The 22,719-nt window shown below is 36.5% G+C and overlaps 2 protein-coding genes across 5 annotated transcripts; both read left to right on the top strand.

The window, feature by feature from the left end:
• The first annotated feature begins 637 nt into the window (after positions 1 to 637).
• Positions 638 to 7,309, top strand: aldh9a1a.1 (aldehyde dehydrogenase 9 family, member A1a, tandem duplicate 1). Of its 2 annotated transcripts, none has more exons than XM_046872218.1 (12): positions 638 to 795; positions 1,751 to 1,910; positions 2,099 to 2,244; positions 3,337 to 3,466; positions 3,587 to 3,721; positions 3,847 to 4,043; positions 4,670 to 4,810; positions 5,369 to 5,557; positions 5,980 to 6,067; positions 6,272 to 6,413; positions 6,517 to 6,629; positions 6,732 to 7,309. In XM_046872218.1, the coding sequence occupies exons 2-12, from the start codon at positions 1,760 to 1,762 to the stop codon at positions 6,824 to 6,826; spliced, it is 1,527 nt and encodes a 508-aa protein (XP_046728174.1). In that variant the 5' UTR covers positions 638 to 795; positions 1,751 to 1,759; the 3' UTR covers positions 6,827 to 7,309. The 2 variants fall into 2 exon arrangements, with proteins under 2 accessions (XP_046728174.1, XP_046728175.1); XM_046872219.1 differs by having other exon boundaries at positions 654 to 795; positions 1,754 to 1,910.
• A 3,555-nt stretch (positions 7,310 to 10,864) lies between these two features.
• zgc:112962 (uncharacterized protein LOC548348 homolog) lies at positions 10,865 to 22,233 on the top strand. Of its 3 annotated transcripts, none has more exons than XM_046871378.1 (12): positions 10,865 to 11,158; positions 11,507 to 11,564; positions 12,031 to 12,099; positions 12,185 to 12,379; positions 12,465 to 12,617; positions 12,940 to 12,993; positions 13,319 to 13,387; positions 13,496 to 13,648; positions 14,374 to 14,532; positions 15,133 to 15,231; positions 15,322 to 15,830; positions 21,308 to 22,233. In XM_046871378.1, the coding sequence occupies exons 2-12, from the start codon at positions 11,558 to 11,560 to the stop codon at positions 21,557 to 21,559; spliced, it is 1,719 nt and encodes a 572-aa protein (XP_046727334.1). In that variant the 5' UTR covers positions 10,865 to 11,158; positions 11,507 to 11,557; the 3' UTR covers positions 21,560 to 22,233. The 3 variants fall into 3 exon arrangements, with proteins under 3 accessions (XP_046727334.1, XP_046727333.1, XP_046727335.1); XM_046871377.1 differs by having other exon boundaries at positions 10,866 to 11,158; positions 15,322 to 16,016; positions 21,491 to 22,233; XM_046871379.1 differs by lacking the exons at positions 10,865 to 11,158; positions 11,507 to 11,564; positions 12,031 to 12,099; ... (6 more) ...; positions 15,133 to 15,231; positions 15,322 to 15,830 and adding exons at positions 18,057 to 18,227; positions 18,615 to 18,707; positions 19,318 to 19,497; ... (2 more) ...; positions 20,410 to 20,535; positions 20,615 to 20,665 and having other exon boundaries at positions 20,754 to 22,233.
• The last annotated feature ends 486 nt before the right edge of the window (positions 22,234 to 22,719 follow it).

Genomic DNA, 22,719 nt, shown 5'->3' on the forward strand with positions numbered 1-22,719 from the left:
TTCACATATCCCAGTGATGTTAGCTGGGGTAAAAGCACAAGGTCAGCCATGATACAGCATCCCTAGAGCACACAAGGTTAAGGGCCTTGTTTAAGGGCCCAAGGTGCCATCCTGAGGTTCGAACCACTGACCTTAAGATCAGTAGGCCGAATCCAGAACTACTGAGCTACCACTTTCCCACTTAATTACAGGTTCCCAACCGTGGTCCTGGAGTACTCACTGTCCTGCACATTTTAGTGTTCTGTCTGTTATAACAGCGACTTCAGTTCAGGAAGTTCTGTTGATCAGGTGTATTCAGGTAAAGTGCAGAACAAGGGTCAGTGCATGAGCAGGGTTGCGAGACTGTGATGTAAAGGTTTACTCAATTTGCACAAAGAACCCTTTCAGGAAAGGTTTCAAGGAGGACACTGAGAAACACTTTTATTCTACTAGTGCACATTTGACCCATTTACGACGTGCAACGTCTTTGAAGGTAATGATGCAATGAAAGATCATAATCCTACAGATTATGACCATAAAACTGCAGATTGTAAAATTATATTCCCTAAAACGTGATTGGATGTTCGTGTGTCAAATGTGCTGACGTGCCAGAATACAAACCAGTGAAAGCGCGTGTTTAGTTCACAGCCCACCCTGTTACATAATCATGACTTGATAAATGGATTCGCTTTGACGACATAACTGCACGTTGAAGCGCCACGGCCATTTCATCTCAGCTCCAGGAGGGTGAAGTGAAGTAGCTTCTCACTTGCTCACGCCGCATTTCCACTAAGAGACCATCTCCTATCCTACACGGTAACGTCAAATTTACTGATGATTTCTAGATCAAATAAAGCATGTGATCCACAATGAAAATGGCACTCAATTCAAACCGTTAATGCATATCGTAAATCGGGTTGATTTATCATTTGAGACTGTTTTCGTGCTGTATTTTCATGCATCACAAACATATTTTACCGCTTAAATGTTTTGTGTGTGTGTGTGTGTGTGTGTGTGTGTGTGTGTGTGTGTGTGTGTCCCTGACATACTTTTGTTTGTTACTTTTTTATTACCGCGTATGAAAGAATAGGGGGCGTGTTTTGTTGTGCAACTTCTTCCCAACTTAGCATACTGGTTAGCATGTTATGAGCAGACAGGGCTGTAAAAGTGAAATAAATGCACAATCTGAAATCACAAAAACGGCCATTAGATAACCGACTGGCTGAGCTGTTCCTATAGAAATATAATAATAATAATAATAATAATAATAATAATAATAATAATAATATATATAGGAATTCTTGGAAAACCTCTGTCGCCCATTTTGGCGTTGCTTGTTATACACTACTGCATATGTTGTATGCAAATACTGCACTATAGCCCTATTATCCCCCTAAAGTTATTTCCCAGCTTTACTTTTCAAGTAGTGAAGACGGATGTAAAAAAAAGACAGATAAATAGCTCATAATACAGTCTCTCTGTGAGAAGGAAAAACAAAATTACTTACATTTTATACATATTCTTTTGAGCAAATCTGCTTATCTCTTAACCACACCCTGCTGAAGCCCTGCATGCAGGACAGGCCTGTATGAGTAAAGAGAGAGGGGTTGGAAATGGGGGCCCCTATGTAGACAAATGGCCCAAGCTGTCTAAAGGAACAGGAATAACAGGAATAATCTGGGAGCATAAACTTTCTTTTCGATACAGGTCTCATATTCCTGCTAGCACACCATGCTCTGGTGATTATAATCAACTTTTTTTCCACTTTCAGCAGTCTAAAATGGCTCAAACACCACTTCTTTCACTGCCTGAGTTTCGCAACGTGTCTACTGGGAGCCTGGTAGTGAAAGAACATCTGAATTTCTGGGGTGGAGCTCGGGTTCAAGGCAAGGACACAAAGAATTCTGAGCCAGTATATGAACCTGCAACTGGTAAGTGTTTGAGTGTACATTTACAACATTTTTGGACGGCATAGTGGTTTTTTTTTTTATTATTTACTTATAACTGATTAAAGGGCTTTGCCCTGCAGGTTGTGGACCGTATGTGAAAGTATTCCTAAAATATTTAGACATGTTCAAACATTTTGTGTTTGCATTAAACAATACTTTGCAATCTCCAGGCCGTGTGCTGTGTGACATGATACCCTGTGGGGAGGAGGAGGTTGATCAGGCAATAAAGAGTGCACACGCTGCCTACAAAAAATGGAGTAAACTTGCCGGTATAGAGAGAGCTCGGATCCTGCTCGAGGCCGCACGCATAATTAGGGTATAGACTTTTATCCTCAGTGTTTCCTAACAATAAAATTACAAGATCCCAAAGGTTCTAGCTGGGTGTGTATATAAGATACTGTATAACATGTAATGTATTGTAATATTTATGTATATATTTAAGACATATTTGTATTGTTTAAAGGTCAATGCAAAAAGTGCAAATGATATAAGTGAACAGCACGTGGCACCTTTTTAGTGAAATGTAGTCCCCCCTGAAAGTATTTGAGTGGAATGGGAAGTATGCTGGAGACATTTGTGTTGGACATAAAATGAATTATAAAAAATTCTGATTAAAATAATGTAAAAAGCCAAAGTATGGAGGGTAATAAAAAAGATCTGCTTGTGATGCAAAACATATGAGCTCATAGGTAATACACAGGAGCTGTAGTTTAATGGTTTAAACAGCAACAGAATGAATTGAACCCAAAACAGACTGTCAACACAACAATGACTTCTTTGGGTTGGGAGGATGAAGATTTTATATCCTGGCCAAACCAAAAAAAAAAAACTACAACTGAAGAAAAGAAAAATGTCAGAATGCAACAGTTGGGCAATTATTGACATGGATGTCAATATTAGATATAATTCTATATACTATTAGCTCTCTAACCCAAATTTGTTTCAGTTTGGAGCAACAGCAATTAAATTGACTGTGTTAGATTTATATCATGCCCAAACTAAACTTGATTCTTGGAGAGGTTTTCCATACGACCTGCGATGCCCGTAGGCCTTTCTGAATTCAGGGAAGAATCACACCTCTTAATACTAACACTATGCCATTCCAATACTTTCATGGGAGATTGTCTTTTATAGGCTTAATATAGTAAAGTGAAAATCTGCAATAATATTTAAAAATGTGTCTTGATGTTTAACAACTGACAGGAGAGGTACAGTATGTGTCGAACACTCTCTGCTACACATTAAGTAACACTGCAAATTGGTGTCAGCACATCGATAGCACTGTGCGGCTGGTAATTCATTGGGTGTAATCTTAATCTCTGCATGAAGTGGCTTTGCATATGTTATCTGCTTTTAGGTTGAATTTGGAAAGTAAATTGTAAACGTTACTCCATGTTTCATTTAACAGGAGCGCAGAGATCAAATCGCTATACTGGAGGTGATGAATAACGGAAAAAGCATCACTGAAGCTAAGGTGGACATTGATGTGTCCTGGCAGACTATTGAGTATTATGCTGGAATTGCTCCTACACTAGCTGGTATTTTTTATTGCTATTCATTGTTAAACTACAAATGCATTTATTTGCAATATCTTATTCAGAACATATCTCTATGTCTACAATATTGCATTTGAAAACACATGAAAATGTTTGTATTAGGCCAGCACATTCAGCTTCCTGGAGGATCTTTTGCCTACACTCGCAGAGAGCCACTGGGTGTATGTGTGGGAATTGGAGCCTGGAACTACCCTTTCCAGATTGCTTGCTGGAAATCAGCCCCAGCACTAGCATGTGGTATGTAAGGAAAAGTTAGTTACTTCAGGCAACTAGAGTATATCCATTTCACAGCTTTCGTATCTTATATAAGACTCCAACATTCGAACTGGTACCGACTTTCTCTTATGTTTTCACTTGCATAGGTAATGCCATGGTGTTTAAGCCATCTCCAATGACACCAGTGACTGCGGTTATTCTGGCAGAGATCTATAAAGAAGCTGGTGTGCCAGATGGGCTGTTTAATGTTGTGCAGGGAGCAGCTGGGACTGGAACACTACTGTGCCACCACCCCATGGTAGCCAAAGTGTCCTTCACTGGTAGTGTGCCTACTGGAAAGAAGGTAACAACTCTAGAAGATTCTGTTTATGAAAAAGTTTTTGGCCTTTTTATTTTATTTTTTTGCCTGCCCCTGGAGTATTAGGGAGAAGACTGTCTGCTAAAGTAGTACTTTATTTAACAGGTTTTTGTTGGCCATCTGTTTTAGGTAAAATGTCTTGTTCTGCTGCACCACCCAGTAAATACAGAATGCCTGTGTCCCCTTGTTTCATGTATGATTCTTGCTTAAGTAAAGGAGCTGTCAAAGAAGCAACCAAAGTTTTAAATGTGGTTTTATGCTTATTTCACATGAGCTGAAGCATGACCTATATAAAATATTAAGGTGCTGTTTTCTTTCCATGCACACTTGTCACAACATGGAAAAACTTAAATAACTGTAGCAACAAGACAAGTCAAAGCAATGGTATTGTCACTGGTGGTCACTAATACTGCTAATTTCACACACAAAAAAAGTAAAAACGTTACGTTAATGTTAGAATACAGGAAGTGAAGATTAGTGTTGCCTGAAAAGTTTAAATGCCTTGTGAAAATATGTAATCTGAAAGAAAGCTTCTATACCACCAGAGCGTGTTTATATCCAGGGTATTATAATGGAACATTACATTTCATTCTGTATTCCCTGGGTGTAAGGTCATGGAAATGTCTGCGAAAGGTGTGAAGCAGGTGACTCTGGAGTTGGGAGGAAAGTCACCACTTATCATCTTTAAGGACTGTGAGCTGGAGAATGCTATCAGAGGAGCTCTAATGGCTAACTTCCTTACCCAGGGAGAGGTAATAAGAATTAATATCAGCTTGGTTTAAAATGTGGTTAGAATATAATATGTGGTCAAATATTTGGTTATATCTAGATGTCCTTCCCCAAACTTTGAAAATTAAATAAATAAAATGGTATGGGGCATTACTGTATGCAGTTGACTGGGTATGCTAAATTTGGTGTGGAATAACTCAAGTTGCCTAAACAAAGCCCTGGCCTGAACCACACTAAACAACTTTGGAATGATTAGGAACACTGAATACATGCCAAGTCCAACACGCATCAGTCTGATGTTACTATGTTCCTAATGCTTTTGTGGCTAAATGGGCAATCCCCTCAGCCATACTACAATATCTAGTGGTAAGCCTTCCTGAAAGAGTGGATGATATTATAACTTCAATGAACAATCTAAATCTAAATATTTGATAGAAAAACCATTATGGATGTCAACAAATTTTGCCTTTTTTTCACCAGTTATTAGAGTGATTAGTAAGCTCACCGTTGCTCTTTTTTTAAGTTGACCTTAAATAAGTACAGTCATACTGCAGGTATCATGAGTGTTCTGTTTGTTGCAGGTGTGTTGCAACGGGACAAGGGTCTTTGTGCAAAGGGAGATTATGAAGCCATTTATAGAGGAGGTTGTGAAAAGAACAAAGGCCATTGCTGTTGGAGATCCTTTACTCGATGGGACACGGATGGGAGCTCTGATCAGCAAACCCCACATGGAAAAAGTGCTGGACTTTATTAAACAAGCTAAAGAACAGGTATAACTGCACACCAGCTCAAGTGTTTTTTGTTTTTAATCTAATTCCTTTGTTAAAAAGAGAGTAGAACACCTTAGGACCACTTCAGACTATGGACTTGCATTAATATAAATGAACATTTCAGTGATCTGTATATGTATAGATTTTCTGTGATTCATGACATGACTTGTATCCAACAGTTACAAATCTTCCCCTGTAGAATAATGTTGGCATGTGACTACACTATCAGAATTTTAATTTGGTTTATGATTTTCATACAGTTAATTTAATTGTGAAAGTTTCCAAGGTAGTACAAGTTACTGTTATGCTGATGTCTGATGAATAGAACAATAATCTAATCAAAACAGGTGACTGTACACAGCAGTAATTGTAGCAATATGTAAAATAGAAGTGTAGTTATATTGTCTTGCTTCTTGTTTTAGGGAGCCACAGTGCTTTGTGGTGGAGAGCCATTTGTTTCCAGTGACCCTAACCTGAAAGGAGGCTACTTTTTGTCCCCTTGTGTACTAGGTAAGTAACATTTACATGTAACCCTTAAAAACTACAAATATAGAACAACAATTATGTCTTGATTGTATTCACATGAGTAATGTTACATTTAATGTTCTGCCAATTGGAATTATTATTATTATTATTATTATTTTTTTTTTTTTTTGCACATTGTAAACATGAAACCAGTTGGACATTTATTTTCATATGTTGCCTCGTTTACAGATAACTGCAGAGATGACATGACCTGTGTGAAAGAGGAAATCTTTGGGCCTGTGATGTCCATTTTGCCATTTGACACAGAAGAGGAGGTTTTGCAAAGAGCCAACAACACAACTTTTGGCTTGGCATCTGGAGTTTTCACCAGGTAAAGTTTTTTTGCACTAATGTCACCTTCAGATATCAAATTAGTCTATATCAGAAAACTTAATGTAACCCTGTTTTTCACATTTTGTTTCACATGCATTTAGGGATATTTCTCGAGCCCACAGAGTAGCTGAAAAGCTTGAAGCAGGAACCTGCTTCATCAATAATTATAATATCAGTCCAGTGGAGGTCCCATTTGGAGGCTACAAGATGTCTGGTATAGCTGCTGCTGATTTTTTTTTTATTTTATTTCAATTACAATGATACTTTTTAAGTCTTTGTTTTTATTTATTTAAAAAATTTGTTTTCTTCTCTTTAGGATTTGGCAGAGAGAATGGAATGGTGACCATTGAGTATTACTCCCAGCTGAAAACTGTTGTGGTGGAAATGGGAGATGTTGATAACTACTTTTAAAAGGTTATGTTGTATTATTGCAAAATGACAGGTTTGCCATTCAAAAAACTATCCAGTTGTTTATACAAAAATACAAAAACCCATAGCTGAACATTTAGTAAACTTGTACCTGAATGACCAGTTTCAAATACCTCAATAGTTCTGAGCCAAAACCATATTACACAGAAGTGCCTAATACACTAGTCATATTTGCATTAAAGATTTTTATAATGCATTTCTGAGGTTTATCGTTAATGACTCTGTTCTGAAAGATAAATAGCAATATTTTTTTTCTATCATTGTAGAACTTGTCCATGATTCAGCTACATTTTCTGAGTTTTGCAACATTTGTTGCAAGTTTGTTTGCCTGTTCCTATTTATATAAACATGTAAATGGGAACTGGCTCCTGTGATAGTACTATCAATCAGTGTAGATTGTGGTAATGTCACCTTTTTCACATTTCTGTCACTTAGAATTAAATGGGAATGTTACGAGTCTCTGTATTTGTGTAATGTTGATTCATGTACTTTTAGTATGAGTCTGAAGATGACACTTGCAAGGTGTGGGTTTTTGGGGTTTTTTTTAGAAAAATTAATATGGTAATTTAAACTGTCAATTGAGCAGTTCAAAACAACAAGAGAAATTCTCACCTGTCTTGAACAGGGCACTTTTTTTTTTTTCTTTCATATGCAATGTGGAAGATCAAGACACTTTTTTTAATGTCTAATTATGCAGACATTTATCATGTGATGCATCAAGGATTTCTATAATTACTATAAAAACTAAAATAGTTCATATGAACATAAAATCTCTTCTCAACCTACTCCCTACTCTCGCCACAAATCATATCATCCGCAAACATCACAGACCAGACTCTTGTCTGACCTCGTCCAACAACCTGTCCATCACCACTGTAAACAGGAAAGGGGTCACAGCCCATCCTTCACCTTAAACCAGTCTGTTGTTCCTACTGCACACATCACTGTTGTCACAATGTCCTCATACATGTCCTGCACCACCCTCACATACTTCTCTGACACACCTGACTTCCTCATACAATACCACAAATCGTGTTTTCGGCACCCTGTCGTACGCTTTCTCTAAATCCACAAACACAATGCAACTCCTTCTGATCTCCTTTATACTTCATCAACATTCTCAAAGCAAATAATGTGTCTGTGGTGCTCTTCCTCGGCATGAAACCATACTTCTGCTCACAGATTGTCACCTCTCAGCTTTGCTTCCACTACTCTTTCCCATAACTTCATGGTGTTTAACTGATCAGCGTTATAGCCCTATAGTTACTGCACATCTCCCTTATCCTTAAAAATTCGTACCCGTGCACTCCTTTTCTATTCATCAGGCATCCTCTCACCTTCCAAAATCTAGTTAAACAAACTAGTTAAAAACTCCACTGCCATCTCTCCTAAACATCTCCACACTTCTACAGGTATGTCATCTGGTCCAACCAACTTCACTCTTCATCCTCTGAATAGCTGCTCTCACTTCCAGCTTCACCATGTCTACATAATCCAACCTTATCTTGCTCATTTTCCTTATTTATTAGCTCTTTAAAATAATCCATCCACCTTCTCAACACAATCTCCTCATTTGTCACCACATTTCCACCTGCATCCTTTATTACCCTCACCTGCAGCACATCCTTCCCAGCTCGGTCCCTCTGCCGGGCCAATCGGTTTAAATCCTTTTCTCCTTCTTTAGTGTCCTACTTCTCATACAGCTCTTCATATGCTTTTTCCTTTGCCACATCCCTCTTCACTTGCTGCTGCATCTCCTTGTACTCCTGCCTACTTTTCTCATCACTCTGTCGATCCCAATTCTGTTTCTCCAACCTCTTTCTCTTTATGCACTCCTGCACTTCCTTATTCCACCACCACGTCTCTTTTATCTTCCTTTCTATTTCCAGATGTCACACCAAGTACCTTTCTAGCTATCTACTTTATAATTTCTGCAGTAGTTGCCCAATGATATCACACAACATTCTTCACTTTTCTCCTCATCTTCTTCACCTACATAGCCATCCTACAGACCACCATCCGATGCTGTTTACACCTTACAGTCGACAATGATTTTCAGTTTGCATCTCCTAATGTAGTCCACCTGTGTGCACATTCCTCTACTCTTATACGTCAACCTGTGCTCCTCCTTTTTCTTTAAACATGTATTCACCACTGCCATTTCCATTCTTTAGCAAAATCTACCACCATCTGCCCTTCCACATTCCTCTCCTTAAGGCCATACCTACTAGAGACCTGCACGGGACGGATTTTTTAGTCTTGCTCCCGCCCTCAAAAGCCTGCGGGTAAACTGTATAAGTAGTTTTATTTCAATGCACTGACTGCTTCTTCTCGCTACTATGCTTTTTTGTACGTTTTTCTAGCTTCTCTTTTGTATAAATGATGAACATGATTTTTCAGAACATAGAAAATCAAATAAATCAATATCTTACAAATAAAATAAAAAAGAACAGGCCAAGAATTTGTTGTGTTGTATGTCCCTTTCTTTATTAATGAAGTAATATATGTAGCACTCCTTGTGCCTGTAAATCGTTTTATTTTATTTTAGTTGCCATTGTTGCTTTTGTGCCGTAGATACATAGTTTATTTCTTTTTAGTAATTTATTTATTTCTTTTTCATATTTTAAGACCATTTTGCGGGAGTCCCACAAATTATTTTATTCCCCCGCAACCCTTACACAGTATTTTACCACCCGCACCAAATCCCCATCAAATCTTGTCCCACGCCACACTCGTTTGCACTCTAATACCTACCCATACCTCCTCGAGACCCCTATTCCATTCACCTACATGCCCATTGAAGTCTGCTTCAATCATCAATCTCTCTTTCCTAGATACACTCTCCACCACTTCTAACTTACTCAATTTTTTCTTTCTTCTCCATCTCACTATCCTCTTGTGGAGCATAAGCAGTGATGACATTTATCATCACCCCTTCAACTTCCATCTTCACGTTTATCAGAAACTCTCTTCACCTCCACTACACTCTTACTGTACTCTTCCTTCAGGATCACCCCTACACCATTTCTCTTTCCATCCACACCATTAAAGAACAGTTTAAACCCCCTCCAATGTTCATGGCCTTACTACCTTTCCACTTAGACTCCTGAACACACATGTCTACCTTTCTCTGCTACATCATATCAGCTACCTCTCTTTTTTTTACCAGTCATAGTACCAACATTTAAAGTGCCCACCCTAACCTCCACTCGCCTCCACTTCTCCTTTTCCTGCACTCTTTGTAGACATCTTCCCCCTCTCCTTTTCCTTTTTCGGCCAACAGTAGCCAAATTTCCACCAGTACCCTGTTGGTCAACAATACCTGGGCCTCGACTGATCTGGTATGGACTTTTTTGATTTGGCACATTTTATGCTGGATGCCCTTCCTAAGACAACCCCATTTATCCATTGTAACATAACAAAATGTGAAAAAGTGAAGAGCTTTGAATACTTTTCAGATGCACTGTATATAAAAAAGTTGGAATGGAATAAAATCAATCATTTTTCATCTTTAGTGTCTAATTCAGTTGTAGTAACTTCTAGTGAGATCTTGGTTTATTTCAGGCAGTTTTTTTCATAAGGGCTTATACCGTCATTTTAACACAATTCCAGACAGCTGGTGGTCCTGGAATTTGTTTAACAAAGTAATAAGCCAAACTACAGTTCTGAAACAGTTTGGGCACGTTTAGAACTGTTTAATGCATTTCGTTATAGCCCCAGTTGTGCTAAATTATACGTTTAACTGCTTTTTCAAAATTATCTGATTTGTCCATGTCAACACGTCTCTTTTACTTTTAAATAAAAAGAAAATATTTTTACATAAATGACGATTTACTTAATGCAACTTTAAAACATCATATTTTTGAAAGTAGTTTAAAAAAATTAGTGTTTGAACAAAGAGAAACAGTTTATCATATTTGTGTGGGAATTTTAATTAATTAGTGTATTGTGGCTTTTCATGCACAGCGCAAAACCACCAAGTATCCAAAAGTTTCAGTGAGTCGACACTAAAACCTCCGAGGAAACAATGGCCCAAATAATACGTTCCGCCATGTTAAGAAAGAACTGTACATCAAATAAATTAAGGTAAATGACTATACATTTAGTCCAATAATTGGATTTTAGGAGAACACTAATAAAAGATGAGGTAGATGATTTAACCAAAAGAGAAACCTTTGGAACTTCCGGTTTGCTGTCACTCTGAGACGGAATTCGCCCTCCGTACACAGCATAATGACGTTATAGACTCGCTTCAGTCAGTTCGGTTAGGACAAAACAGAAAACAAACTACTGATGAGGGACCAAAAAGAACTGGTGAGTATTAAGCATTTTCATAAAAATCTTGTTTTTAAAGTCTAATTTTAATCATATCAGATCATTCGGCGTCAAAAACGCACCTAGCAGAACTTAGTATCCTAGCTAGCTTGGGTAAGTTAGCTGTAAAAGCATAGTTAAGCATAGTTTAGCATAGTTTACACTGAATTTGTGAACTGTATTTACACTATATGTATTCTTAGTAATGTTTTTTTAATTATGTTAATGGGTTCAGGACAGTTAAGAATAACATTAACAATGACATGCTGTTCATGGCACTATTGTTATATTAAAACTATATATGATAATGTTTATTTCTTAGTTATGATTGTATTTTTTCTGTAACAGCAGCTACACAGATTTTCAGTGATTTGACACACAGCTGGAGAGTGCTGAAAAATGAATGGTAATTACTTGTGCATTGTCCTTATTCTCTTTGTAATGATCATTATCATAAAGTTATATGCTATGTGGACAAAAGTTTGTGGACACGTGGCTATAAGTGCTTTTTTTAACAGCCCATTCCACATTTATAATAATCTCCAATCTTCTGGGAGTGGTTGTGGAGATTTGTGCTCATTAAGCCACAAGGGTGTTAAAGTCAGGTACTGATGTAAGATGAGGAGGCCTGGGGTGCAGTCAGTGTTCCAGTTCATCCCTAAGGCGTCCACTTGGGTTGAAGTTAGAGGCCAATCGAGATATTCCATCCCAACCCATGTAAACCATATCTTCATGGCGCTGTCTTTGTGCAAGTTTTGGTCTAATCGTTCATGTGAAGGGAAGATTTAATGCTAGCATGTTCAAAGACATCATAAACATACTTTTATTTGCAATATATGTCTTTTCTTACTTCAATATGCATTTTAATGTAGGAATGGACACTGAGCAAACAGAGGAAACTGATACAAGACTGCATAACCAACAGAAAGAGAGTGAGAAAGGTATTTATCTTGCCTACACATATTACACTACTAAAATGAAAAAGAATTCAAACATTAAAACATATATAATATGCTCTAATAATAGATACATTTGGAGTTAGTGGTCAGTCTGATGCAGAACAAGAAGACAATGATGCACTAGATAGAAAACGCATCCAAGACAAGAATGAAAACCAGGAAATGCCACATGCTGGGGATGGCCCGAGATCGAGAAATTTCACTGAGCAAACAGAGGAAACTGATACAAGACTGCATAACCAACAGAAAGAGAGTGAGAAAGGTATTTATCTTGCCTACACATATTACACTACTAAAATGAAAAATAATTCAAACATTAAAACATATATAATATGCTCTAATAATAGATACATTTGGAGTTAGTGGTCAGTCTGATGCAGAACAAGAAGACAATGACGCACTAGATAGAAAGCGCATTCAAGACAAGAATGAAAACCAGGAAATGCCACATGCTGGGGATGGCCTGAGATCGAGAAAATTCAACAACAAACAGAAAATAGGTATAATCTGCTGCATGTATTTTTAAATGTGTCTGTGTGTGTGTGTTTAAAAGTCAATCTACCAAAGAAAAGTAAAAAAGTTAATAGAATTTGTTGTTTATTAAAAACTTTAGGTTGACACTTTCTAAAATCTTACATTTAAAATCTTTAATAGTTTCTAAGTATTTCTTACAGTCATGTTTGGTTTCTTTCAGCTCCAATTGCATTGTTGTCCATAGAATTAAATAATGATTTATTGCATTTGTTTTTCCTTTCTGTCTGTTGCATTTCTTTAATATCTACTCTTTACATTAACAATATACTTTTACCTTCCGTTTTACAGGTGGAGATGCAGACAGTGGTAATTCTGAAGAACGACAATGTAACTCAGATGCTGGTGATTATAATAATGGGATTTTTCTGTTCCATTTGCATTTATTAAATCCACCACATTCACAGGCTCTGAATGCTCAGATTTGGACAACTACACAGTAGCTGATTACATTTCTGTTAAAATAAATGATAGTGATAGTGAACAAAATAATTTTCATGCGGAGGCATGAGCAGCCAAGAACCATTTTAGACTTAGCACACAGTTTGTATGTAGAAGCATTAGAATACTGTAGTTCTAATACATTTCCATTAATTTATCTAGGATCTTCTTTGTTCTGGTTTTGAATTTACTTTTGAAATAAAAACCTCATTTTGCATTTTTAATGTAGGACCAGACACTGAGCAAACAGAGGACACTGATACAAGACTGCATAACCAACAGAAAGCGAGTGAGAAAGGTATTTAACTTGTGCATAATGAATTACTGAACGATGCCTACACATATTACACTACTAAAATGAAGAGATTTCAAACAGTGAAACATGTATAATACGCTCTAATGATAGATACATTTGGAGTTAGTAGTCAGTCTGATGCAGAACAAGAAGACGATGAGACACTAGATCTAAAGCACATCCAAGACAAGAATGAAAACCAGGAAGTACCATATGCTGGGGATGGCCCCAGACTAAGGACATCCAACAAGAAAGAGAAAACAGGTATAATCTATTGCATGTATTTTTGAATCTGGGTTTGTGTTTAAAAGTCATGTGAAAAAGAAAGTAGACCATCTTTGAATCTATAGTTTTACATATCAGAATATATTATAAATGCTCTGGGATTTATCGGGTTTTAGAATTAGGCAAATCCAACCTCAGATGAACAACATGACATATTACACTGTCAGGATTTATTTCAACCTTTCAATTGTGTTCCTTCAACTTTGTGGTAACAGTTTGGGTAACAACATATGGCTGGAAATATCAGGTATCCTAATACTTTTAACCACAATGTGCAATTCTAAATCGCCTCCTATGTGTTCTTTCTTCCCTGAACATTTCCCTGTTTTGCTGATATTAGATATAGTGTTTAGTGTTACACCCAAGTCTAGATTTAAAATGTAATTCTTTTAACCTCTTCACTAAGATGTTGTTGCTAGTTAAGTAAATTGCCCCAACATGATAAAGAAAATATGATAATACAGTTTCAGGCACTGAATGCTCACAATCAGACAACCACACAGCAGATGAATAGTGATCAAGGACATAATGATTTTCATTTAGAGGCAGCCAAGAACGATTTAAAACTGTTTTCACACAGGTTGTGTATATAAGCATCAGAAACTGTAGTTCTAATACATTTATAGAATTTTTCAAAGATTTTTATTGTTCTGGTTTTAAATGTATTTTAAAAATAAAAAGTTTTTGTTACATCTTTAATGTAGGACTGGACACTGATACAGGACTGCATAACCAACAGAGAGAAAGTGAACGAGAAGACCATGACACTTCAGACGGAAATCGCATCAAAGGCAAGAATGAAAACCAGGAAATGCCACATGCTGGGGATGGCCCAAGACAGAGGAAAAATAAACAGAAAACAGGTATAATCTACTGCATGTTTTAGTGTGTGTGTGTGTGTGTGTGTGTGTGTGTGTGTGTGTGTGTGTGTGTGTGTGTTAAAAAGAAAATACATTGTCATTGAATTATGTGGTTTTATGTCTAGTCCTTAGCAGGTTTTGGAATTAGGTAAATACAACCTCCAGTGAACAACACATGATATTACACTCTCATTTTTTATTTTACAAACTATCAAGCTGAAAAAAATATGAGTGGTAAAAGGGCCATCAGGTTCTTGTCATGTGTTTTTTTGTTGTGAAAAGACTAGAAGACTATGTTTAAAATGTTTTTTGTTAAACTTCTTAAAACATATATGCTTCCTTTTTTAATTATAAAGCAGATCAAATGATGATGAGTTTGTTATTATACATTTCAAAATCCAGATTCATATGCAGAGGAATAAACATCACTCTTGCATATTCTGGTCTGTTCAAAGCCAATTACAATTTCATACAGTAATCAATACACCTATATTTTCCACTTAACATTAATAATGCAGTATTTGGAATAATTCTTTTTTTGAATGAATATTCTTTTATTTTTTAATTTTTATGAAGATTTCTGTTTGTGTGATCTTATTACAGCCCACCTGGACAAAGGTGACATTTTTGACCATGCTGAAACAAGCAGCCCTGATGTCATCGAAACCTGCAGTATTAATTATCTTGGTGTGGTCTCATATGGTCAGTAGCTTGCCTTGAAGAAACAACATTTACTATGCGAATTATTATTTTCAGTGTAACATTGCTGGTGTTTTGCTTTTTCTCTCACAGGATTTTGCATATTACTTGCGATATACCTTCTTCTGGTTGTGGTTCCCTGGTTTACATCATCTCCACACCCACAACAACAGTTAAACTTGCTGGAGGTGTTTTGTCAAGAACTGAACAAGGTCCAAGCCAGTTTTCCCAGTCAGCGCCGTGAACTGTGGAGGAGAAGCAAAATCCACCTCCAGAAACATCTGAATCTGACTAATCCAACTGAACCAGTGAGTCTCATCCTAACTTCTGGTCATGGGGCTGAAAAGACTCTGCAATGTCTGGCTCAACAGTTAGCTGCAGCATTTTCTAACACTCTCAACTCCTCTGTAATAAATATTGATGGAAGCAGCAAAAGAGACCAAGACAGCGACCAGGTTAAAATGGACATTGATACAACACTGAAGAATGCCTTTGCGGGCGGCAAACAAGCGGCTGTTATTCACCGTTTTGAAGAGCTTCCTCCTGGATCTACTCTCATCTTCTACCGCTACTGTGACCATGAGAATTCTGCCTTTAAGAAAGTCTTTTTGGCTTTCACTGTCATGTTACAGGAAGAGATGGATTTCCCACCAAATGTCAGTCTGGGAATGGTGGAGGAGGCAGTTCAAGAGTATTTAAAAGAGAAGTTTGTCTCCTCAGACAGGACGGCTAAGTTTAACCAGATGGATTTAGACAAGCTAAGTGGGCTGTGGAGTAGAATCTCCCATCTCATCCTACCGGTAGCTGCAGAGCAGAAGATTGAACAACACGGCTGTCAGACATAAATACTAACTTTCCATGAACAAAATGGGCTTATTATAGTAAATCTATAGAATTGGTGAAAATAAACAGGGATCTACTGATTCAACATATAAAGTTTCAACGTGTGTGTGTGTGAGAGAGAGAGAGAGAGAGAGAGAGAGTGTGTGTGTGTGAGTGTGTGTGAGTGTGTGTGAGTGTGTGAGTGTGTGTGAGTGTGTGTGTGAGTGTGTGTGAGTGAGTGAGTGTGTGTGTGTGTGTGTGTGTGTGAGTGAGAGAGAGAGAGTGAAAGTGAGTGTGTGTGTGTGAGTAAGTGTGTGAGTGACAGTACTTAAATTAATTAAAAAATATGCCTTAAGGTTACAGATTTTAGTTTGTATAGCTTGAAATTATGTAACATTGAAGAGTTTATATGTTAGAAAATCTGTCATTTGAAATATTGCAACAGATTAATCAATTCTGAATTCTCACTACATTTTTTGACAGAGTCTTCAATAACTTGTATGGCATGTGAGGTTTTAAAACTGTAGATGGTGTAAGATGGTGTGAGTTCACCAGCAGTGAGCTCAATAAATTACACACTGATCCTATGAGGAAGAAATTGCACTGTAAATGGATTATTGTAAATTATAATGTAAATTTACTGAAAATGCTTTGAGCAATTAACTGTTTTTTTTATGTACATTGACTTGATTTCAAATAAAATATTGAACATTTTAATTGTTTCATTTCATTTGGATTTTGTTTCTACATTTTATTTTACAGTATCTTTATCTAATTATTTCGGCTGTTCCCATTACGGGTCACCACAGCGGATCATCCTTCTCCATAATACTCAGTCCTCTATATGCCTTAAATTTACAACTGAATGTGTATGAGATTGATTTTTTTTTTTGTTTGTTGTTGATTATCAACTTGCATACAGTTACAGCAATGCAACAAGTCCTAAATTAAAATGAAATTCATAGAATTTAATTTAAAAAGCCAAAGTCGCATCTGTCTCTAGTAACATCCAACAGCAATGGCAAAAAGTATACAAATTGTTTTCTACATCAATAAATTTTATTAAATCCTTATATACATAAATATTATAAAGAAAACTTATTTCTGGATTTATTCTCATTTGTTCAGTGGGTGAGATCTTGACTTTATATAATACAAATCTAATTATTGTATTTATACTTTTTTTTTTTTTACTGTCATATCAGTTTTGGGTTTAATCACTAAAATATAGCAATTTACTATAATCTCTTCGGGGATTTCTAGGGTATCTCTGTCTTAAAGTGAGTTTGACGTGTTAAATTCTGTCATTCCCGAACTTATCTACAATGCCTGTGGTGTCTCCTGATCAGGGAAGAAGCACACAGAATGGTACGTATTCTTCTTCAATTTATTACAGGAAACATACAAGTATATGTGCGTACTCGCATCATTATGATCCTATACACATTGCACAGACACCATAGAAATGTGTGAATAGAACTAGTGTGAGGCCTATCTTAATGCATGTAATCATGGTAGTGATTCTAAAAGTGAGGTCTGTGTAATGTGTTTTTAAATATATGGTTACAGTGATAGAAATGACAAGCCAGCTTTATAATAGTTGGTATATTCATGTTTTGAGTGCTTCTAATTAAGCTACATTCAAAAGTAATGCAACTTTTGCTATACACTATGACAAAAAACACAACAGATGAATATATGACCATTGATCAAAAATAAATAAATAATATGCCTTGCTATTCTAATAATGTAATGTGTAGTGTGTATATATACAGTTTGCAGAGTTTAGTATACACTGACTTAGTTCACTGGATAAAAAGTTATGAATGTGCAGTGTGTTGTATACAGTATATACTGGTGTACTGATGTGTAGTTTGCGTATACGATGCAGTGTGTATAATACACGGTATGTACTAGTATATGCAATATACAGTATACACATCGCGATCTACATGCGCATGCGCGCCGATGAGGAAACAAGAACTGAATTCCCCGAAACACCGGAAATGACTAGTGTTCACGCAAATGTTTCCTCAGAAACACATTCTCCAGGAAGTTTTACTCTGATGGAGTTAAAGTTTTATTCAAAGTGGTTTGATTTTATGTGACCCAAATGGATTGCGTCAAACTGGAGAGTGCTGAATTGAGAAGAAGCACCAGACTATCCCGGAATAAAGGTTTGTCTGTACAGTCTTTCATCAAATGATCACTGTTGGCCGTTAGCTTTTTAGCTCCTTTATGGCTGAAATGTATGTATGGACTTATTTTATGTGAGGGTACTAATGACGATTCTGCCACTTAATGAAGTGATAGAGTTGATGAATATGTGGCTTGGAAAGTTGGTATTTATAGATTTTACTATTTGAAGACACCAGAAAGAACAGGTTCAGTGGCGGATGAGGCATAAACTGGAGTTACTTTCGTTTTGCTCTTGCTTGCAGCATCTTATGCGACATTTCGAAAGATAAAAGAAAAAGTTTTGTGGCGAAGGAGGGCATGTATCTTTGATTAATAATAAATTAATTTAATAATAATAATAAACTGGCTTTTTGTGTGTTTACCAGTCTTTGCAATAGAACTAAAACCAAGAGAAGCACTGAAGAGGAAGAGAGACATCAAACATGTTCCTACCATGGAAGAGTGTAACACAGATGAAGGTAGCCATGAGTTTAAAACAGAAATGTCTTTCACTTTGTGCTTGTAGATTCAACATAAATCTATCTGATATAATGTACACAATCAGTCAGAAATAAAAAAAGAATGTAACTATTGACCATTTTGCCACCCACTTTATAGGTACACTGCCAATTAAACATCTGGACACACCTTCTACTTCAGTGTTTTTTCTTAATTTTTTCTTTTTAACATTGTACATTATTACTGAAGACACCAAAAGGACTAAAAGGACACCTATGAAATCATGTTGTAAACAAAGTGTTTAACTCTGAATATGTTTTATATTTTAGATTGTCTAAAGAAGCTACTTCTCAAGAATTAGTTTGTGACCTAAGTTTCTTTCTTAATAATACGAATGTGTGTCTATACTATTGTTTGGTATTGTATACAAATATGTTTCTGACTGTATATGTTTTTCTGATGTCAGACCTTTAATCCGTCCCATAATTTAAACTGACCTTCAGTGCTGACATATATTCTGTATTTACCTTCAGAAGAAAAACCTCTTTCTTATGGACCTTTTTCTTCCATTCCACATGAATCTTTATTATTGTATGATCTAAATCTATTACAAATTGTTATTTTCAACAGGATCTCCTGATAAAATCCCAAAGCTTCAGGTGACAAAGGATGCAGAAGACAGACCTGAGAATGGGGACCAAATTAATACAGTGGAAATGGATGTAGAGGAAGAGGAAGAGGAAGATGCAGATCAAAACCAAAACATGAGTTCAGAGGATGAAAGTGAGAATTGTGGTGAAGGCATGAAGAGTAAGACTTTTACTTCCCTCTTATACTAAGCTTGATTTAATTCAATAAGATACTACCGAATATTTATTTAAAGGTATGTATAAAACTCAATCTGTGTGTTCACCTTTGCCAGCAAAGCCTGTTTTCAATGAGGATGTGGTCATCAAAACACTGCATGTGGGGAGTCAAAATACAGAGGAGATAAGGGCATATTTACGAAAGCAAACAAACAAACATCAAAAGTCACAGGTGCCTGAGCTGCCCAAAATGTCAGGCTGTGGAGACACTGTGCATGGTTTGTCAACATTTCATCTCTAAAATATAAATTTATAGACATTTATTTTATGAGGCTGACAAATGTTTCTCCCTTCATACATTCACAATGACCTTTTCATTTATTTTTGTCATGGTCATTCATGTTTCTCCACAGAACCCACCAGAACAGATTTTGCTTCTACCAATATCAAACAAGTGAAAAATAGGACGGACATTTTGACATTGAAAAGCAGTATAAAAGAATATCAAAACAAAATGAAGGAGAAAGCCAGAGGTCAGAATCACACTGCAAGTATCACTGTCACAAATATCACACTAAGTTTGTAGTGACCACAACTATTATAGCTTGTATATATTTAATGTGCGTACTTTATCATTTATATTACTGTATTATATATGTAAATTGTTTCATGTAGTAAAGTGTTAAATAATCGCTGACTCCTGAGTGTTAGACCTCGTTTTGACTGGTCTAAGGAATCCAGATAATAAGATTGAAATAATAATTAATGAACACAAAATTGAGCAAAATTTTTATTTAGGGAGATGCATAGGAAATAAACGGTCACACATTCTTGCCTGCTTGAGTATATCAGTGTTAACACTTTATTTCACATGCATATCTCTAAGTATTCTTCACTTCACCTAATTTTTCTCTAGGTTATTCTGGTCCTAATCTTCAGGACATGGACAGGTACCCATATGTGGAAGACCAGAAAACACACATCACACACAAGACAAATAATCTTTCTGCTGAGAAACAGTCCCTGAACTACACAAACACAGGTAATTGTTTAGCTTCAAGCCTTGTTTTTATGTACAGAAAAAGATAAAAATGTAAAAAAAAAAATTCTCTTCTTTTTAGAATCAAGGAAACGAGTTTTAAAGAAAGCAGGGTTAACTTCTCCCTCAAAAGGTATTATCTGCATTAAACAAAGTCGAGCACAATTTTACTCTCATTACACTTGAAGATATGCAATAACTCTTGTTATTACTTTCCACAGCGACTGCATGTAGTGTATTCAGGTGGCTTCAGTGGGCTGTGTTCCTGCTGGCCTCACTTGTGTTGGGCTTAATGGGTTACCAACACTTTCCATCCTCAATCAAAACAACTGAACTCCAAACCAGGTCATTGTACGGTGCATCTTTTGGAACCCACTTAGGTCACCTGAGGCAGTTATTCCCAAGTCAGCGACCAGAACTTTGGAAAAGGACTGAGGTGCATGTTAGGCGTCACCTTAATCTGACTGATCCAACAGAACCAGTGAGTCTCATGCTAACTTCTGGTCGTAGGGCTGAAAAGACTCTGCGCTGTCTGGCTCAACAGTTAGCTGCAGCATTTTCTAACACTCTCAATTCCTCAGTCCTGGAGATTGATGGAACCAGCAAAAGTTCCCAAGATAGTGACCAGGTTAAACTGGACATTGATAAACTGCTGGAAGAGGCCTTTGCAGGCGGCACACAAGCAGCTGTTATTCAACGTTTTGAAGAGCTTCCTCCTGGATCTACTCTCATCTTCTACCGCTACTGTGACCATGAGAATTCTGCCTTTAAGAAAGTCTTTTTGGTTTTCACTGTCATGCTCCCTGTTGAGGAGCTAGATTTTAAACTTAGTCTGGGTGCAGTGGAAGAACAGGTGCAAGAGGCGTTAAAAGAGAAGTTCGTCTCCTCAGACAGGACAGCTAAGTTTAACCAGATGGATGTTGACAAGCTAAGTGGGCTGTGGAGTAGAATCTCCCATCTCATCCTACCAGTAGCTGCAGAGCAGAAGATTGAACAACACGGCTGTGGAGAGGATGGGTCCTTATAACTGAGGGTTTTCAAACATTCGTATTGTTCTACTAGATGGTAATAATTCTATTTGTGCAGCTAAATGGCTGGGAATATGTTCCCTTAGCAAGATTGTTCTTGACCTCTGGAACATGCCTAACAACAACATACCTAATCAAAACTAATTCTGTGAGGTTACCATTGAAAGTAGTTTATATGTAAAATATGTGTGGTTTTTGTTTCATGTTTTTGTTTTTTTGTAAATTTGATTTCTTCAGACTTATGCAATGAGATCTTTAGAAGCAGATGCACTTAATGTCATGGCACCAGTGTTGGAATTAATGCCATGGAAAAAATGCTTTAACATACAGTGTATATGTGTAAATAGTTTGTTGTGCAGTTTTCCCCTAGTGTAAACCAATGTAAACATTCCTTCTTTATTCAGCTTTAGTTCTCATTTGTTTGGTGTTTCTCTGATTTACTCTTTTTAATACAGCTAGAGGCATCAGGGATATCTACAAGACTCAATTTCAACTAAAGTGCAGGTGTAATATTCAGCTTCTTTGGACCAGTTCATTAATTGACTGAATTTATATTTTGAATTAATTTTCATATGGTAAATATTAGTGAATTTAGCACAAACTTTGTTCTGGCATTATATTCTGCACTTCACAAAATGTATGATTAAAACTGAAAATATCTTTTATATGCTTATTAGGTGTTTTACTGCTTTGTAGTATGAGATGTTTTTTTTTTTTTTGACTAGAGATGCATGTATGTACAGAACAAGCTGCTTTTTTATTGCATCACAAAATATACAAATCATACAAATTAAGATAAACGTAAAAGCACGTTTTTTTTAAATAAAGATTTAATGTTGTAAACAACTGTTCTGCTCTAAGAGTTTGAGGAAACAGTCATATTTCAGTGGTTAAAATTATATTTCAGTATTTCAAATTATGGGGCTCGGCCCTCTAGTGGGGAATAAATACATGACAGGTGGGACGCAGTGAACGGCAGGATTTATATAGTTATTTTTGTAGTTTTTAATCTTCATTTGATTTTTTTTTTCTCACTATTAAATAAAGTTCATACTCTCAAAGCAACTACAAAAAAAACAATTAGATCATTGATTAAATTAAATTCATTTTTATTTGTATAGCACGTTTAACAATGGACATTGACTCAAAGCAGTTTTAC

Source organism: Silurus meridionalis, chromosome 17 (genome assembly GCF_014805685.1).
Source record: "Silurus meridionalis isolate SWU-2019-XX chromosome 17, ASM1480568v1, whole genome shotgun sequence".
NCBI classification, from domain to species: domain Eukaryota; kingdom Metazoa; phylum Chordata; class Actinopteri; order Siluriformes; family Siluridae; genus Silurus; species Silurus meridionalis.

Bases quoted from the DNA above. Each gene is read 5' to 3' on its own strand.
- aldh9a1a.1 (XM_046872218.1), top strand. From the start codon at position 1,760: ATGGCTCAAACACCACTTCTTTCACTGCCTGAGTTTCGCAACGTGTCT. The intron at 1,911-2,098 runs GTAAGTGTTTGA...TGCAATCTCCAG, and splicing joins AGTATATGAACCTGCAACTG to GCCGTGTGCTGTGTGACATG. The intron at 6,068-6,271 runs GTAAGTAACATT...CCTCGTTTACAG, and splicing joins TTTGTCCCCTTGTGTACTAG to ATAACTGCAGAGATGACATG.
- zgc:112962 (XM_046871377.1), top strand. The intron at 13,388-13,495 runs GTATTTAACTTG...CTCTAATGATAG, and splicing joins ACAGAAAGCGAGTGAGAAAG to ATACATTTGGAGTTAGTAGT. The intron at 16,017-21,490 runs CTCATCCTACCG...AGAATCTCCCAT, and splicing joins TGTGGAGTAGAATCTCCCAT to CTCATCCTACCAGTAGCTGC.